The sequence below is a fragment of the Dipodomys spectabilis genome, unplaced genomic scaffold (assembly GCF_019054845.1).
Source record: "Dipodomys spectabilis isolate Male_0828 unplaced genomic scaffold, ASM1905484v1 ptg000030l, whole genome shotgun sequence".
Taxonomy (NCBI): Eukaryota; Metazoa; Chordata; class Mammalia; order Rodentia; family Heteromyidae; genus Dipodomys; species Dipodomys spectabilis.
Window position 1 is genome coordinate 8,378,049 of NW_024870707.1, and position 12,538 is coordinate 8,390,586.

Here is a 12,538-nt window from a genome sequence, read left to right on the forward strand (position 1 = left end):
GGAGATGCATCTCTGGGGACACCCAGGGAAGCACCTCAGAAGGAATCTTGTTTCAAGAAGTCTGGTAGGGGTGCTCCTTGCACACGCACATGCATACAAGTTCACACATTCCTCCAAAGTTTCAGCAGCCCCACTGAGCTGCCTCCCCTCCCCCCCCACCCTCCCATACTATTTACTTTCTACCTGTGTATCAAAAAAAACAGCAGGGCAGAGGCCCTCCCATACTGTATAAAATAGTTGCTATTCTCAGCACCTGGGCCTGGGAGCCCATACCACAGGATTCCCCTATATACATGTCCTGCTGCGGCGAGCAGAGTCCTGCTGTATTTCTGTGAGCTGAAACCCTGAGAATCGTTTCTTCTCTCGCACTGTAAGAGGCAGACACTCTTAACAGATGATTATTTAGAGGCCTCCTGCTTCTCTTAACTCGGAAGACAAGAGACTATAGACTGGCAAATCACAATCTTCAGACTGAGGGCTGCAATTCCACTCTCCCCTCTATAGGTATTCACTAGTAGGTACACGGAGGAGGCTAAGCTATCCTGTCCTGCAGTCCAGAACAGTCCACAGGCCCCCTTGGCCTGGGAATCCTATATAATAGAACCGCCCAACCAGAGTCTCTGTGCCTCAGCCACACAGCATCAAGGCACAGCAAAGTGGACACTGGGACACTCTGGCCTCCCAGCCCACCAGACCAGATATCCCAAGAGGGAGAGGTCGGTAAAGAAAATACAAACGGTTAGTTGGTGCATGTGATTGATAAGAGCCAATCGTTTATTTTCACTGTCCCATCACAGCGCTCCCCTATCCCCACTCCTGCCTGCTCCTATCTGCTGTGGAGAGAGTACCCTCACGCTGCTCCCGTCCCCCACATCACTCTCCCTTGCTTGGCTGCCAGTCCAGCTGCCTTAGAATATCAGAAGAGGTGACATTTTCAGTTCTTTTCCTGTCTTAACTACAGGGTACAGAACAGGCAGCCCTAAGTGCTGCTTTCTGCGCAAATGTTTTTTGATTACAAATATCTAACTAGGTTTGAAATGTTTTATAGAATAAGACAATATTCTTTTCAACAAACTTTAAAAAAAATGTACAGTTTTGTTGTTTGTTTCCACCTCCCCCCACCCCCCTGCTTGCGCACCCTCCCCCACCCCCTCCCTGGCAGCTCAGCCCCACCCCGACAGCCCCTGTTTTCCTTGGTTGTGTTTTGAGGGGTGCTTGGCACCCCCTGATATTCAGCTTCATGGCTGACAGGTGACAACAGCAGGGGCTTCACCGATACCCTTGGTAACCGTAGTAGTTCCTGTAGTATCGGTCTCTGTCCTGGGGGTGGTGGTAGTAGTAATTCTGCCACTAGAAGAAAGGGGAAACCTCATCACTTGGAGCCAGAGCTGGTTGGGGATGAACAGATGACACTCATCCTGCTCCTACCCCCCCCCCACCTCTCTCTATCCCAAGAAGATACTCACATCCCGATTGTATTGTCTGTAATAGTCTCTGTATCTGTTGTACTCATAATCTCGTGCATAGAATCGATCGTAGTCTCCCCTGTAGCGATCATAGAAATTACGGTAGCCCTGAGAAAGGAGAGAAAGTAGTAGTAAGCATTTACGGGTTTTTAGCAGCATGACCCACGGTTGGTTACCCCCTTCTTCAAGACACATCTTAGCTTCATATTATAAATCAGGGTAAATCTTTTTCCCAGGATATATTCTTCCAGATGAAACATTAAGTGGGCAAAACCCTAAGCCCTGAAAAAACAGCCCAGACCCCTCTGCTCCCCCAAGCCAATAGGAATGGCTATCACGGCCCAGAGGGAGGAGCAGAAGGAGAGCTGCACTCACCCCTCTGTTTCCAGACTGCCCCCAGTACTGCTGCCCGTAGGCCCGGTTGTCGTAGCCTCGGCGCTGCCCGCCCACTGGAAGAGAAATGGAGAGCACGCTCAGACAGCTGGCGTGGGGTCCTGGCTCCACAACTGAGTGGAAATCAAAAAGTTGGAGCCAAAGGCAAATCTAAGGGAATAGGAGGCCTGCTTCAACCAGGCATATACAATGTTAATTAAAGCATTGCCAGGATTTTAAAGAGTCTGAGGGGGGAGGGCAGAGGAAAAGAGACACATGAAAACCGAGCCACCTTGCTTTTGAAGTTCCCCAATCCTGTAAAACATTTAAGATGGCAAAAGGAATACATGGCAGAATTAGAAACATGAGTAAAAACTGCCATTCGTCGGATCACAGACTTTCAACCTTGGAAATAGTCTTTCTAATTCTCCATGAGGACAGAACCTTGGGATTCTAAGTACCCAGCACCTAGCTGGCAGCACTCAAAGCCCTGACTTATGGTTACATACACACATACACAAACACATTCTTAAAGGCAGTGGATACACATGGGGGAGGGGGGGCAGGGGTAGCAGACAAACTAGACATTCAGGGGGAAATAATTCCACCACTAGTCTAACTTGCTTTCTAACCTCCACCCCAGCCCACAAATTAGATGCATCTCCTTTCTAGTCTCTACAGCTGAGTTTATCCAAAAGACAAAGCACCAAGAAAAGAATCAGATTTCACTGCACAAATCCTTTCAATAAAGTGGTACAGTGAAGCGGGGAGCCCCTAAGTTCACATGAAAGCTACACAGAGAAGGTGCAGCACTGCTTGCCAAGGAAACACATATTTTTGCTGAAAAATAACTCTCTTTTTTGTTGGAGGATTATGGAAGAAGCAGAATTTGTAAAGGACACAGGAAAAAAGAAGCTCCATAAAGAAGGTGCTTCCTAACTGTGAGTGACTTGACTTGGTTTTCCTGGGTCTCCCTGGGTAATACAGCACAAAGAACAAACTGAGACTGGGGGCTGGCAGATCCCCAGGACTCACCATAGCCTTGGCCTCGGCTTCGGTTCTGCCGGTTACGCTTGTTTCGGTTGTTTCTGCGGTTTGTGCGCTTCTCTGAGGGGGGCAGCAGCTTCCGGGCCTCCTCCTTGTACTTAGTGACAATGGGCTGAGCTTCTTCCTTTTCCAGCTCCCCGTATGTCACCTCATCCATATAGTCGCATTTTTCAGGCAGAGAGAAATTGGCTGCAAGGGTAAGAAAGCAGTTTGTAGGTCTGGAAAATACACAGATGGGTAAGAACTCATAAATTCTAGTACTGAAAGACATTGTGTGTGTGGCAGGGACTGAAACCCATGGCCAGGCAAATCCACTTAGCTTTATCTCCAGCCTGTTTTTTAAATAAGACCACCTATGTCCTAGTCTCAGACTGCTGATCCTTCTGCCTTAAACTTCACTGTGCTGGGATTATAGGTGTGTATCACCTTGCCGGGTGGTACTTAGCTAACACTCTACCCAAAGCATCACTTCCAGCTTTTTTGATAGGATTACAGGCACGAGTCACTGATGCCTGGCTGCCTAAGACTTTCTAAGCCTCACCTAGTAATACACAAAAAATATGCTGGGCTCACACTCACTCATACTTCAATGATCGGGTTCATCTTTTTCTTAATCCTCATTTTTCCCTAAATTGTAATCTCTGCAAACTGTAAATTTACAAGGTCTCAAGTGATCTATAATAAATTAGCAGTGATGTGAATTAAGGTTTCTTATCAGGAAAGAAGCACTGAAAGAGGCTAAAGTAACTGAGGAATTTTTGGTGTTGCTAGTTAAGTAATAAAGCTAAGAGACTTGAGCCTACAGGCCTTTTATTCATTGATACAAGAAAAGGAAACAAGAGTGCAAGCTTCTCTTTGCCATCTATATACAATTGCCTAGCATATTGGCCAGTCTCTGGATGCCAAGTTCATAGGCTAAATCCCAGGAGAATTTACTCCAATGGACTCTTGTGGTTCTTGGATGAATCCAAGTAGCCCTATTTTGTGAAACTATACTAAATTCCTCCTGGAGCTGGAGTATCAATTATGAATTGGCAAAATTCACTCTGTACCAATTTAGAGGATTTAGCTCATGGCTGTGTAAATGTTTCCAAGGATAGTGATTGCTTTTTTTTCTTGGTCAGTTGTGAGGCTTGAACTCTGGGCCTGGGTGCTGTCCCTCAGCTCTTTAGCTCAAGGCCAGCACTCTACGACTTGAGCCACAGCGCCACTTCTGGCTTTCTGGTGGTTAACTGGAGATAGAGTCTCACAAACTTTCCTGCCCAGGCTGGCTTTGAACCACCATCCTCAAATCTCAGCCTCATAAGCAGCTAGGATTATAGACGTGAGGCCAACAGTACCTGGCTGATTCTCAGAATTTGAAGAGCCAGGGGCTCACAGAGCAGGTGGCGGCTGTAAGCTGAAGACAGCAAGGGGAAATCAGGAAGTGAAACCAAGCAAACACTTAATACTACCTTGTGCAGACCTTGCTACATTGGCAATTCATCAAATACCAAAAATCAAAAGAAAAGACCAAGACACATTGTACTTATTGTTGAATCCTTTGCACAAGTAAATACAATGACAATAATAACAAAGAAAATCTTAAGGTAAATCGAAACACAAGAAGCCTATGTAACACCAGGAATCAAACTACAATATTGAGATCATTCACTGTATAATCACATTTTAGTTTGAATCCTAACAATTTCCTATTCCCAGTTTTCATGGAGTATAAATAATCTACAAAGGGGGAACCTCATTTCATATGTTATTTCCCCATGTCTAGGGCAGTACTGGCCAAACACACACCATAAACATTTCTTTACTAAATAACCCAAGAAAGCTTCTTTCTCAAGTTTTAGTTATCTTGTAAGCTATCATTATTTTTTTTGTTTTTGGAGACAATACCACTATGTAGCCGAGTCTGACTTTTTTTTTTTGGGTCCAGTTGTGGGGCTTGAACTCTGGGCCTGGGTGCTGTCCCTCAGCTCTTCAGCTCAAGGCTAGCACTCTATCACTTGAGCCACAGCGCCACTTCCGGCCTTTTTCTTTTTTTCTGCTTATGTGGTGCTGAGAATCCAACCCAGGGCCTCATGCATGCAAGGCAAGCGCTCTACCACTGAGCCACCTTCCCAGCCCCCAAGACTGACTTTTAACTCAAGATTCTTCTGCCTCAGCCTCCAGAATGCTGGGATTACAGGAAAATACCACCACTCTACACTACTTTCCTTTTCTATATCATAATCAGAATAAGTCAAGGGATTACTGCTTTTTCATTCAATCTGCTCACTCATTTATTTACAAGAGCTTGCATGTATTCTTCAAATTCATACTTTTAGACACAGAGAACCACTCCTGGTGCTAAGAGGACCCAGCAGGGTAACAGGAACTCTTGTATAATTTATCCCACCTTTCATCTCCAGCATTATAGACTCAGGAACGTCATCTCCCTCCACTTCTTTCCTCAACTCCAGCCTTTTTTTCCAATCTTCCTCATTAGGGACAACCACTACCACTTTCCGGGAGAAAGTCTTGAACAGCAACAACTTCCGCCTTTGGCCAGAATTGTACACATTACACTAAGAACAGGAGGAATAATAGATGGTTAATAAAAATTACAGTTCATTTCCAACCAAATTGAAGGCATCACATTGGGAGTCATATATACACAATCTTCTTTATTATTTTTTCCTTGCAATGCTGGGGATTAAACCCAGGACCTTGCACATGCTAGCCAAGTGCTCTACCTCTGAGCCATACCTTTACCTGTATATGACTGATACTATCTCATTTTGCATATCCCTAGAGATTAAAGAACAAGGATTTCTCCAAGATTCCAAACTAATTAAGTGGCAGACTGGGGAATCCAAACAAACTTCTTTTTTTTTTTTGGGTCCGGTCGTGGGGCCTAAACTTTGGGCCTGGGCACTGTCCCTCAGCTCTTCAGCTCAAGGCTAATGCTCTACCACTTTAGCCACAGCGCCACTCCCGGATTTTTTCTTTTTGCTTATATGGTGCTGAGGAATCGAACCCAGGGCCTCATGCATGCAAGGCAAGTGCTCTACCACTGAGCCACCTTCCCAGCCTCCCAAACAAACTCTACCACCTCTATTACCTGTATTTATATACTCAGGTAAAAAACTAGCAAAGAGTACTTTGTGATGTTAGTAGAAACAAACTATAACAATTACAACCATCACTCACAGATGGTCGTAATTAGGTAACCTGATTAGATTTTTTTATTCAGTCCTCTCTACATATGCATCCAGCTTTTGATTATGAGCCACTCTGTCAGATAGAATGTCAGAAGACATTTCATTTCCATCACCTCTGGATTCTCAGTAAAACCAAGTTCCTGAACGTTTGAACAATACCTGATCAAGAATGAAGTTCCTCTTTGTCCGGGAAGCAATCTGGACCAGCTTACTAAGGCACTGGGAGGCTTGCTGCACTAAAAGATCTCTGCTTTTGGGGTCCATCTCTGGTTCCTCAAGTCCCTTCATCTGACAAATGTAAGGAAGAGTGTATAAGGAAGAGTCATGCAGCAAGTTAAAAGTTCACAGGTCATTGTTGCTACTGCTGCTGCTTCTTTGAATGCCGTATCCACCATCCATCACATCACGTCATCCTTTTCCTCAGTGCTGTGAACTTTATCTAGTTCATAGTAATCATTTAGTAGCCATAGTAGTCATTTTCACTCTCAACCTCAATATTGTCTAGATTTTAGACTTTCAGAAATTTGACATAGCAAAGGAAAGGAAAAAAAAAATCCAGGGGCTGGGAAGGTGGATTGGTGGTAGAGTGCTTGCCTCGCATGCATGAGGCCCTGGGTTTGATTCCTCAGCACCACATAAACAGAAAAAGCTGGAAGTGGCACTGTGGCTCAAATGGTAGAGCGCTTGCCTTGAGCTGAAGAGCTGAGAGACAGCACCCAGGCCCAGAGTTCAAGTCCCATGACCGACAAAAAAAAAAAAAAAATCCATTTTAAACACCCCTCTATTTATGAGACCTTTGTTCTCAGCCATTTAAAAAACTAACTCTCCACTAAAGGACAAGTCAAAGGAGCTTCTTGGAGGCCGAAGAGCAAACAGTATAGCTTGTTAACTTGTTAATCCTCCCAACAACTGACCCTCATTTGGTTGAGCACAGTCTCAGCTCCCAGGACATTGTATCTTTTCTCAGGATTTTCTTTTGCATAATTCAATGCCCACTGGGTCTTTCCAGATCCAGGTAGTCCTACCATCAGAATCACCTGCAAGTAAGCAAAACCCATGATGTAATAGAAAATGAGACATTCTTTATAAAGCCAATTTAAGAACCATGCCAGTATGGTAATGTTTTCAGAATAGACCTGGGAGAACATAACCACCCACCATTCAAGAACATGAAACTGCACTTCTGAATTCTGTTTGGCATACCTCACACTCCTCTGTGGTCTTAGGAGGGACTGCAGTGCGCACACGCTCCTCAACAGGCACAGCATGGATGAATACAAACTCTTCTGGTGGTTGAAAGAATGGTTCCTCCTTCTGACCAAAGTTTAATTCTACAACACAATTTTTGCAGAGGACATGGGGTAGAAGTGCCCGGTCTGCCAGAGATTCCTTGTTGATACGGAATGCCACACCTAGATCTTCCCCATTTTTGGAGAAGGAAAGTTCTACTTCTTCAGTCTCAAAATTCTGTAAGGACAAAGAATAGAAGCATTTCTAGGATGAAAACAGTTTAATGATGATTAAATCCTATCGTGTTTTTAAAACTCAGAATATGGCACAACACAAGCAATGTAAATGCTTAAAGTCAGCAGTTGATGGAAGACAGTTGAATTCCTAGGGCCATATCCACTTTTTGCTATGAATCCACACCTCTTAGGAACACTTACAGCAAAACAGCCAATGACATCATTCTCCCCAAAAGTCTGACCAAATTCCTCAAACTGTCCATTCTCTGCCTTGAGTCCTCGTCCATCAAAACCATAAGAGAATTCATCTTCACCTAGAATAGTTGGTAAATCAGTTACCTGTCAAATTCTCAACAGTAACAACATGGTAACAGACACACCTACTAAAGAAACAAATTAACTTTACCAAGTTGTGGATGGGAAAAGTCAATGGACCACCCAACTCGAAGAAGAGAAACTTCCGCGCAGCCTTCTTTCATTGGGAGGTTCTGGGCTACCTAGCCAAGTCAGAAAAAGAACTGTTAAGATTCTGATAGATTCAGGAGCAAATTCTTGTTAAAAAGCAAATTATGATTTTTTTTTTATTTTTACAGAATGAAAATAACAACACAACTCAGTATCAAGGTATAACTCACTGAACCGAAACCAAAACCACAGGGGTAGATTTCTTCTACTCTTACAGTTAATGCCTTTTCCTAAACTTACATATATTAATCAACAGGAGTCCAGTGTATAATTTCATGGATAAACTGAATAGTTTAAATGAGCCTCTTACCTTCGCCTCAAAGCAGACTTTCCCCTTTGTTATTCCATAAGTACTCCTTGCCCCAGACCAAAGGGTGGGGAACTTCTCTGAGAAAAGTGGCTGCCCTCCATAGCGGTCTTTGCTCACTTGAAAATGGAGATCTGAGGTATCTGTTTAGAAAGAAAAATTCAATTGGTCAACCATGTGATTCCCACAATTGAAACCTGCCAACAGAGGACAAGCATACATAGTTGTCCAGAATTGATACAAAGTTTCTTAGAATTTTCAGGCCAAGAAGTTTTAATCTCCAAAATCACTGTGGTGGTGGTTTTTTTGTTTTTTGTTTTTTTTTTTTGTGGTGGTGGTGGTCCTGGGACTTGAACTCAGCCTGGGTGTTGTCCCTGAGCTGCTTTTTGCTCAAGGCTAGTACTATCACTTGAGCCACATCTCCACTTCTGGCTCTTTTGGTAGTTTATTGGTGATAAGAGTCTCACAGACTTTCTTGCCTGGACTGGCTCTGACCACTATCCTCAGATCTCAGCCTCCTGAGCATCCGGGATTACAGGTGTGAGCCTCCAGTGCCTAACTTCCAAAATCACTTTTAGGCATTACTCCAGAGGCTGAGGAAGGAGGTCAACCTGGGCTACCCGATGAGTTCTAGGCCAGCCTGGGCTACATAGTAAGACCCTGTTTCAACACCAAACAAAAACCCCTCCAAACAATCTATCTGCCTTATACATACACGTGTCCAGGTTCACAAGAGTTTGATCCTCCTCCTCATCTTTTGCCTCTTCTTCTGGAGGTGGTGGTGACTTTGAGCTATATGCAGTGGGAAAGAAAAGCAAATAGAATGTAACAAAGGCCCTTCTCTTTGGGGGCGGTATCTGCATGGTATCATGTCCATTTTAAACTACCAGTGAATATCAAATCCCAGCAGACAGCTTCTTTCAACAAATAAAGCAATAGGAGCTTCCATGGTATATTCACACTCTAAAACTTATGCCTATAAAAACCTATTCCATTTTTCAATCCACCCCTCCTTCCAGACTATCCAGTCAATACCAGGTTTACCAAAATCATAGCAGACACTCCCTTTAAGGAAAAGGGACTGTTTCCCTCACCGGCTGTGGTAAGCCTCCTCTCGGAATTCATAGTAAGCTCGGCCATGTTCATCCTTCTCATCCCGCTGTCTCTTTACCCCCCGCCGCTCACCATCTGAGCCTGCTGGTTTTGACTTTTCACTATCTTGGTCATCTCCTACAAAAAGGAGGGAAAGAAAATCAGCAGTTTTTATACTGGAGTGTAGAATAAGCTCAGAATCAATAAAAACTAAAGGGGATCTAAGTTATGTATCTAATCAAAACGGTCAGGTTATTTTCATTTATCCACTAAAAATTTTATTTCCAAAGGTCATTTTCTTATCAATGGCTGGAATTTTATGGGGAGGGGGGTGTTATTAGCTAATTAGTCAAGCAGCAGATTAAAAACTGGGCAATTTTATATTCTAAATTTATCTACGTAAATCAGGTCAAACTTGTAGATTATCCCATTAAAATAACAAAAAATATCCCCTAGGTCTTCTGAAAACCTGCACAGGTTAATTTAACTCTTATGAGATTTGGATATAAGATAGACACATTTTCTAACAATTTGCCACAACTTTGTAATACAGATGTCTCAGATTTTTAAGAGTCTGCCTTTCCTTCATTAAAATGTACAGCCATTCAATGGCTATTACTTATACATTATGGCAAATGAACAAAAGCGCAAGATAGCTATATTTTTATCAGGAATTTTTAAACTGAAAGTTGCAAGAAAACCATTGTCACGTGAGACCTGTAAATAATCCTGCAACTCTACGGCACATAATTTGGGGCAGAAAAGTGTTGTCATATATTTAGTAACTTCTCTATAAGAAGAAAATGCCCAGGAGTTTTCCCCTAAGCTTTTCTATTTGGTGACACTAATAATTTCTTTAAAGCAGTCCCACAGGGCTTTATCCTTCCGAGTTTCTTATCTATTTAGGATACAGACAAGTCAAAAGTTATGTAATAGGATTTTTGTTCCAGGACATAAGACAAGATGCATTATAAGACCATAGTAAAACACGTTCCAACTACACCACGTTGATACTCAATAACAATGGAAAAAGCATTATAAAGATAACTAACACAACTTACTTTCTTTAAAGATTTGGAGGTAACTCCCTTTTCCCAACCTACTCTGATTCTGTTACGGACCAGCTATACAATCAGTTTAAAAGAAAAGAGAAGATCACCAATTCTCTGCGGGCATCGTTACACACCTGCCACAAGGTTACTAACTGAACCCTCCAGAACCTCAACTCAGGAAGTCAGAATATCTGCAAAGGGAAAGGTAGCACCTATCTACTGACTCGGTGAGAAGATGAAAATTTAATACTAGACAAGAAACTATTCTAAATGCACTAAACTAATATTTTCTCTTCTCTAGTTAACCATTAAACCCAACAAGCTCACACTAGACGCTGTTCCCTGCCGATCAAGCAAGATTAAAGTAGGACGTCCAGATTTTCTGTGTGGCTCAATGTGCTTTTGGCAGAGCGGACTTTGCCGGACCCTGTTTATTGCTTCATACTTATTACAGTGAGAAAGTCAACAGTCAGGTAGCCCTAAGGCCTAATCCTCCAACTGTCAGTCTAGCGGTCCCTGTAATCACCAATTTCTCAGCACATTTTTGGGTAAGATAACCAGGGCAAGCACCGGAAGAGAATACTCCACAGGTAGCTCGCATGCCAAACCATTCACTTCCACACACCGGCAGCATGGAACCAAGTTAAGCAGAGACCTCTCTCCTGCAAAGAGCCAAGCCACAGAGGCCGCCAGACCCCTTGGAAAAATGGGCAGAGAAAGAAAGCGATGTTCCCTTGGGGAGTCCCATCAGCAAGCGACGGGAATCATGCACTTTGGGGCAAGAGGGAACAAGGGCTAGAACCCTGCGGTGCAGGGCGGGGTGCCGGCTCACGGGCGCACGAGGCAGGACGGAACCAGGCTCCGCTGCCAGCTCCTCACCCTGCTCCTCTGCGGCCTTGTCACCCGGTGCCTCGGATCCTGGCGTCTCGTCCCCGCTCCGTTCCTCCGGCTCGTCTTCCTCCCCCTTGCCGGTGCCTTGCTCTTCGCCACCATTTACCCCACCTGACTCGGCCGTGGCCTCGGTCGGCAGGTCGGAAGTATCGGGCTCGGGCTCGGCCTCCATGGCTGCCACCTCCGGGGGCTCCGGCGGCGGCTGCGCGGCCTGGTCCGAGGCCTGAGCAGGGGGTGGCTCCTCGTCCTCGTCCTCAAGCAGCGCCTCCTCGTCCTCCTCCTCCTCTTCGTCCTCCTCTTCGTCCCCGCCCGGGCCGCCGCCCGACGGGGCCACAGGCCGAGGCTCCGCCTTGCAGGCCCCGCCGGGCCCGGCCCCGCCGCCACCGGCCTCGTCCTCAAGCATCTCGGCATCCAGAGCTTCCTGCAGCCGCTGAGCCAGATCCATCTTGAGGCCGCGCGAATCCAGGCCGCGCCGCTGCAGCTCTGACCGCAGCTCGGTCACTTTCAGCCGCTTCACCTCCATCGCCGCCGCCGCCTCCTCCGCCTCCCGCCGCCTCCTCCCCTGCGAACCGTCGACCGAGTCCGACCGCGCAGGCGCCGCCGCCGCCGCCGCCGCCCGCCTCCGCCTCACGCGCCAGTACTGAGCCCGCGCGAGCGAGTGCACGCACGGACGCAGCGGCGAAGGCCGAGCAGTGCCCGCAGCGTAGTGTTTGGGTCGCTTTCCTTTTCCCTCCCCCTTTCGGCTCCGGGATCCCTAAATAACGCAACGCAGCACGGCTTTCCTTCCAGGCCCCGGGTTCCCTACCGAGGACGGGCGCGCGCAGAGGACGACGGAGTTCCCTCCCTCGCCCCACCCCTTTCGCCTCCCCGGACCAATCAGCGTCTGCAGTATTACCGCGCAGCCTCGCAGAGGTCTGACGCGGGGAAGGCTGGCGGTGGCTCAAGTGCCTCGTAGCCCGGAAACGAGTGCGCGCCCGACTTTCCGTACTTCAGCCAGGCGTTCTGCGCAGCCGCACGGAAGAACGCCTCCCACCCTCTCACAACCAGTACTTCCGGCTCACTTTCAATTACCGCGAAATCCTAGGGCTCGCGCCATGCCCTCACTTTTCTGCGTGAATGTAGAATATTCTGGAGAATAAAAACAAAAGAAAAGCCGGATGGCAAGTTTTGCAATTTGAGAGCC

At 45.9% G+C, this 12,538-nt stretch overlaps 1 protein-coding gene across 1 annotated transcript; it reads right to left on the reverse strand.

The window, feature by feature from the left end:
* Positions 1–1,143: 1,143 nt before the first annotated feature.
* On the reverse strand, positions 1,144–12,194 carry Hnrnpul2 (heterogeneous nuclear ribonucleoprotein U like 2). The gene is made up of 14 exons (XM_042676240.1): positions 11,344–12,194; positions 9,415–9,550; positions 9,036–9,112; positions 8,324–8,463; positions 7,955–8,045; positions 7,750–7,862; positions 7,286–7,549; positions 6,997–7,119; positions 6,242–6,370; positions 5,278–5,446; positions 2,874–3,074; positions 1,842–1,915; positions 1,467–1,574; positions 1,144–1,350 (listed from the first exon to the last, which is right to left on the reverse strand). The coding sequence occupies exons 1-14, from the start codon at positions 11,876–11,878 to the stop codon at positions 1,270–1,272; spliced, it is 2,241 nt and encodes a 746-aa protein (XP_042532174.1). The 5' UTR covers positions 11,879–12,194; the 3' UTR covers positions 1,144–1,269.
* Between the last annotated feature and the right edge of the window lie 344 nt (positions 12,195–12,538).

Excerpts from the sequence above, each read along its gene's own strand:
- Hnrnpul2 (XM_042676240.1), bottom strand. The coding sequence starts at position 11,878 with ATGGAGGTGAAGCGGCTGAAAGTGACCGAGCTGCGGTCAGAGCTGCAG. Across the intron at positions 1,575-1,841 it reads GGCAGTCTGGAAACAGAGGG|GGCTACCGTAATTTCTATGA; the intron begins GTGAGTGCAGCT and ends CTCCTTTCTCAG. Across the intron at positions 1,351-1,466 it reads ACAGACAATACAATCGGGAT|TGGCAGAATTACTACTACCA; the intron begins GTGAGTATCTTC and ends CCTTTCTTCTAG.